This window comes from Amphimedon queenslandica, unplaced genomic scaffold, assembly GCF_000090795.2.
Source record: "Amphimedon queenslandica unplaced genomic scaffold, v1.1 AMPQUscaffold_13261, whole genome shotgun sequence".
NCBI classification, from domain to species: Eukaryota; Metazoa; Porifera; class Demospongiae; order Haplosclerida; family Niphatidae; genus Amphimedon; species Amphimedon queenslandica.
In genome coordinates, this window is record NW_003546503.1 from 77,174 (window position 1) to 83,377 (window position 6,204).

At 36.6% G+C, this 6,204-nt stretch overlaps 1 protein-coding gene across 2 annotated transcripts in view; it reads right to left on the bottom strand.

Moving 5' to 3' along the window:
• The window catches only part of LOC100633012 (E3 ubiquitin-protein ligase MYCBP2-like), a 30,460-nt gene that overhangs the window by 5,635 nt on the left and 18,621 nt on the right, over positions 1-6,204 (bottom strand). Inside the window, exons 12-18 of one of the 2 annotated variants that reach the window (XM_019999501.1) lie at positions 3,045-3,290; positions 2,201-2,680; positions 1,729-1,956; positions 1,288-1,458; positions 651-770; positions 351-452; positions 68-196 (exon numbers count right to left, since the gene is read on the bottom strand). In XM_019999501.1, the coding sequence (XP_019855060.1) occupies positions 68-196; positions 351-452; positions 651-770; positions 1,288-1,458; positions 1,729-1,956; positions 2,201-2,680; positions 3,045-3,290 (1,476 nt within the window). The remainder of the gene's footprint in view (positions 1-67; positions 197-350; positions 453-650; positions 771-1,287; positions 1,459-1,728; positions 1,957-2,200; positions 2,681-3,044; positions 3,291-6,204) is intronic. The other variant, XM_019999502.1, reaches the window with a different exon arrangement.

A 6,204-nucleotide genomic window follows, 5' to 3' on the forward strand; every position in this document is an offset into this window, starting at 1 on the left:
TGTCTGACTATTATTATACTAGTATTTACGTACATGTACATGTGTACAATGAAGTTCCTTCACTCACTTGTCTATTGTGGTGACGATTCTTCTTGTGATAATGAAGCACACGGTCACATTCACCACAAAGGTTACCACACACATCACACAATATAAGAGCTTTAGTTTCGCCATCATCGTGATTATCACACAGAGGCTGTAGAGGAAGAGAAAAAGAGAAGGAGTAAAAAAAGCAGTTAAACTAAGCAAAATTGACAAAACCCTTCCTTTGTCCTCATTTATCACCTTTTAATTTTACCTACATCACCTTTTCTTCTCTCTGTCTCTCTGTCTCTCTCTCTCTCTTTCACTTTAGTTTGCGGTTTTCCATCTTGTCCTAGCCATTGTCCTGATGACAAAGCTTCAGCATGTTCTTCATCAATGACACACAAAGCAGCAAGGCACAACCAAAACTAGCAAGAAAGAGATAGAAAATAAAGAATAGAGAAAATGAAAATAGCAATAAGATTATAAGAGTATGATGCACAATGCATTACTCAATTGTCCTACCTCTTAATTCTCTCTCTCTCTCTCCAGGCCTCCTCCTCCCTCTCTCTCTCTCTCTCCTCTCTCTCTCTCTCTCCCTCCTCCTCCCTCTCTCCCTCTCTTACAGTATGTGAGTACATTCCTGGGTCAGCATTACGTGCTTCTTCATTAACTTTAGTTAAATGGAGGACAGCTTGTCCAATGGCTGACTTGGCATAGTCTTTCCAATGTCCTTTCAGCACAGACTGTGAGGCAAAGAAATAATAAAATTAATTAATAAACAATTTAATTAGTGACACATCTACTGTACATGTACAATAGTCAATGATGGCATCAATGTGAATCAGGGAGTTTATAATAAAGTCATTTTGATGAAAAATGTACATATACATGTAAAAGTGTAAAAAAATGTTTACATGCATATTGTACATTACATGTACATGTAGCATGAGGGCATTAATATGTGAATGAACTTTTAGTCATTTCTAAAAAGAATATACACGTAGTCACGTACATGTATGTGTAGTGAACTCATGACATCACATCTCATGCATATTCATGATATCTCTTAATATATATTGCATGCTGTGTTTTTAATTGATCAGTGTTTGGGTGTCAACTCGAGGTAAATGTGAGCGCTCTATGGCAAGCAGCATATCTGTTTCTCTAGCCTCAACTCTAGCTGCAACACACATTCCTTTACGCTAAATATGTACATGTACATGTATGTATATGTACATGCTACCAGTGTATTGATTATACCTTGGTCATGTCTTTCAAAAGTTTAACAATCTCAATTGCCACCTCTTGCTCAATAGATCCTTGCAAATACCAGCGGAGGGGTCTCACGTGAGTCTCTCCTGCTACCGGCTTAGGGTTTTTAAGAGCAGCCAAAGTAACTGCAGCAGTAATAGTTGAATCACCAGTTAACTTCTGAAGAGGGAGAGAGAGGGAATGAAATATATGAGATATTTGATGCATACACACGTATATGTACAATATAGCACAGAAATGTAGGGGGTTAAAAATCTTACACATTTCCAAAAAAGCCTGCAAAATTTATGTTATAAATTAAAAAAATTAATCACCACACCATTTAAAAAGCAATTAGTCAACACTTCAAATTTTATAGCTATGTACAAATGTACATGGTATGATGACATACTATGATTATTTGTAACTTATAAATAACTGGTTCATTACCTGTAGAATATTAGAACCACGTCCTTTCACCTTCACCTGCACAGATAATGCCTTAGCAATGACTGCTAGCAGACAGTCCAGTAATCCTAACTGGTTTATGGTAGAGGCTGAATTAACTGCCTCAGCAATAGCACTGTAGCCAAGAGGAGGGAGTACTGTAACATCAGTCATTGTGGCAAACTCCCTTGGTTTAATGTAGGGGAGTATGAACCTTAATAGAGAACAAACCTAGAGGGGGAGGAGAGAGAGAGGGAGAGGGAGGGGGAGGGAGAGATAAGGAGAGAGAGGGAGATAGGGAGGGAAAGAGAGAGAGAGAAGGAGGGAGAGGAGAGAGAGAGGGGGGGGGGAGAGAGAAGAAGAGAGAGGGAGGGAGAGAGGAGCATAAAGAAAAAATATTGAGAATAAAAAAGAGAACAATCACTCAATTTAGCATAACTATAAATTAAATGAAACAAGTTAATCATATCATTACTTGTAATTGTATTTTGGTGGAAGCAGTGTGCAATAAAGAAGTGAGATCTTTCACTAGTTGTGCCTGATCAGCAAGATAAGCACATCCCAACTCATTCTGACTCAGCCCACTCAACATTGTCAATAGTTCAGAGCAATAGGCATCAGGACTCTTAGAAGGAGAAGAACCTTCTTCAGCATAACTAGGATCTTGACTGGCTTGACGTGAAGGAGGTGTAGCAGTTGGTTTCGGGTTTTTAAGTTCCTCCTCCCACTCTCCTTTGATTCTTATAGTCTCTTTATGGACCGAGTCCATTATATGCTGGCAGACTGCTTTTTGTAGATTTGATAGTTTGCTTTTGTTGAATAATATGTTGGCCATTGATGAGGTTTCCTCGTCTCCTCCTACACCTCCTCCTCCTCCTTCTGACTGGTCTCCAGTGTCAGTCTCTTCTCTTTGTTCTGTGGGTTTATGTTGAGTGTCTAATAGACCACCAAACACCTAATGGAGGGAGAGAGAGAGGGAGGGAAGGAGGAAGGAAGAGAAAAGGAGTTGGAGAAAAGAATACAAAAGTTACTACTATCAGTTATACATGCATGTATATGTACATACATTTTCTATGCATTAAATTTCAATGCTAGAGGTCTACATCATGTACATGTACATCATGTTTTGTATAGGCATGGCTTTTCATTCACTAATTTCTTCAAACAGTTTTTGGCTTTTTTCCAAAAAGCTACCAACCAAATTAACACAAATCAAAATACAAGGCCATCACCCAAAAAATAATTATGTCCTTTTGAATGACAATAACAACAAGAACAACAACAACAACAATATAATAATAATAATAATAATAAATTACTTGTGATGTCAATAATCTGAACAGTCTCAGAGCCTCTGCTTCACAATCCTTCTGCATAGCCAGTTCACTATTCACAGCTCCATTGGACGCTGAGTGGGTGAGCTCAGGATACTCCAGTAGTGCTACTTGTCTCGCTCTTACGTTGTTCTGAGAGCCTCGTAACTCAAATCTGACCAATGAAATGTCAGGAATATCTGCAGGGACAGTCAGTGTCTTCCATCCAGAGTGACCGGTACTTAATTTACACTAAAAATAAATTTAAGAAAAAATAATTAAAATTATTATCATGAAAAAAATTATAAGTGTACATGTACATGTACAAAATTAAGAGCTTTTTGATTATTTCCCAAAGCTGCAAAAAAATGATATGGTACTAGCTCCAATTAATGCACCTCTTGAGTACTGTATTGTGTGCTAAAGTACAAGTGACCTACACTGATATCATTATCATCATTGTCATAGGCAAAGACTTTAACTGTTGAATATATAGTCTACTTAGCTTTAAGCCAATAGTGTGAAAACTACATGTACATGTATCTATTCACAAGTTGCCAGACACTTCAATAGGTGAATAGTATACTGAATACGTCATTCATTTTAATGAGTCTACCTACTTGAACATATTTTAAGTGGCTATACCTAATACCATGACTATCTGGAATTATAGTGACTAACTGGCTTCTTTGCTGTGTGCTTAAAGTACACCGCTATAGTCAACAGGTATTAATACAACAATCATCCCACAAAACATTACAATAACTAACACATGAACGTCATCAATGTTCTTGGGCAAAACCCAAGGAGTTAAATAGTGTGAACACCTTCAAACATTGTTTGACAGATTTAAACTAACCATGAAGTATTGATTGTCCATACAGTGCATGAATAGCTATGCATTGTGTGTATGTGGTGTTACTGGTGTACTGAAATAACTAATTTTGTTAAAGCAATGTAATCAGCAATCATTAACAATCATTGATATACACTGATATAGTCATGCAACAAGTATCAAGACAACACTATTAATCTCATCTCATAATATTACAATAACTAACACCAAGACTCCATTATATTTGCTAACACTAAAACATCAATGTCATAGGCAGAGACATTGTTTAATCAAGCCATGAAGTATTAATAGATTGTCTATACTATGTAAGGTTCTCCTTAGAAAAAAAATTAGAGGTGGTTGGAGACTAATATTGTTCCCTTTAAATTTATGTACACTATACTATTAGACTACAGTATCATGCTTTATTTATGGTTATTAGTATTAATTGCATGGTTGGTCTAAGTGATGAACTGGTTGGTTCATTTGTTCAGGTGGTTGTTTGACCACCACCAGCTTTAAACAAGCCATGAAGTATTGATTGTCTCTACTGTGCATGTATAGTTATGCATTACATTGTGTGTATGTCACGTAGTGTACTAAAATGACTTGTGTCAAAGCAATGCATTGAGCAATAACTAGCTTGTTCCAAGCTACTTGGAACTCTCAATAGCGTCTCTATAAATCATCCAAGGGAATTATACATAGGTTAGTTTAATGTGTGTTCTTTATTTCCTTGACTTCTTATGCAGACATCATTGTAATTTGGATTGACACTTCAACTGTTGAATAGTCTACTCAGCTTCTAGAGTGTGAAAACTACATGTATCCATTCACAAGTTGCCAGACACTTCAATAGGTGATAGTTTACTGAATATGTCATTCATTTTAATGAGCCTACCAACTTGAACATACTTTCAGTGGCTATACCTAATACCATGACTACAGCCTTTTGCAGAAACTTGCCACCACCAGTTCTAGTCAAATGATGATTAGCCATAGGCTTAAATTAATATTTTTATGAAGTCACATGATCAGACTGATGCAAGTTTTGTGCAAAAGGCTGTATCTGGAATTATAGCAACTAGTAGCTACTGTAGCTTCCTTGTTGCACATGACTACTATATTCAATACAAGGATACACTGCACTGTACACTGTAAACAACTTCTTATCTAATGTACACTGGAGAGGCAACAGGTAATGTTCAGTCAATTAAATGCACTTATCAATCTAATAATAGAACTTATGCACATTTGAATGAAAAAAATCAAATAGTGCTAAAATTCAAATACAAAATTGTTTTCAAAGTTTTATTAATAGTTAAAAACAGTTAAGCTTCCTCAAAATGAATGCTTGTACTTTGACCACAAGTTTATTTAGAGTGGCAAAAGAAGTTTTTGATCAATTAACAGTGTCTCAATCAATGTAACTTGTATCTGTAATAATAGTTCATTTTTCATTCCACAAGAGCACAACATTATAAGGACATCCTTGTATTGAGGTACTTCATTATAATCATCTTGTCTGACAAAAAGCCAACTTTTATCAATTAGCATTGTCTCAATCAATCAATGTATCCTGTATGCATACTATAGTCCACTTTTCATTCCATAAGAGCACAACATGCATATGAGTTATAAGCACATCCTTGTATTGAGGTACTTCATTATAGTAGTCTTGTCTGACAAGAAAGACAACTAGTCACTATAATTAGATTGACACCTCAACTGGACTATAGCACATTCAATTCTATAGCTTTAGGTCTCGTGCCAGAATCATGTCATGCAGCTAGCCTCTGATTGGTCAGTTTTTGCTTAATTGCTAATGAATATTGATGAGGTACCTAATAGTATATAAGGAGGTGACAAGCAGCAGTCAATCACTTCTCACTAAAACAAGAAATCATCTCATAAGAACAAGGAATACTGTCTATCAAGGAAAGGAATCATGAAGACTCTACTCTCACTCTTCTGTCTGGTTACTTACCTGACCTGTGCTCTCAGGTATGTTACTACAGTATCAAATCAATGTTACTTTTCTCTTGTACATGCAGTGCTAATGGCTGGCCAGTCTCTCTTGACATGGCTTGTAATAAAGCTCTTTCTGCAGTTGCTTGCTCTTTTGAGTTTACCAACAATGCAGATCAGGACCTTTATCTACTGAAACGTAACACTCCTCTTGAAGGACTTTACTCTGAATTTGTCTCTGTCTCTCTTGACGGTCGTCCACTCGAATATCAAGGTATTGATATGCGTTGTGCCCCTCCTACAAAGGATGAGTTTGTTCTCTTAAAGGCAGGTGAGAGCACTTCTGCCACAGTCCAAATCACT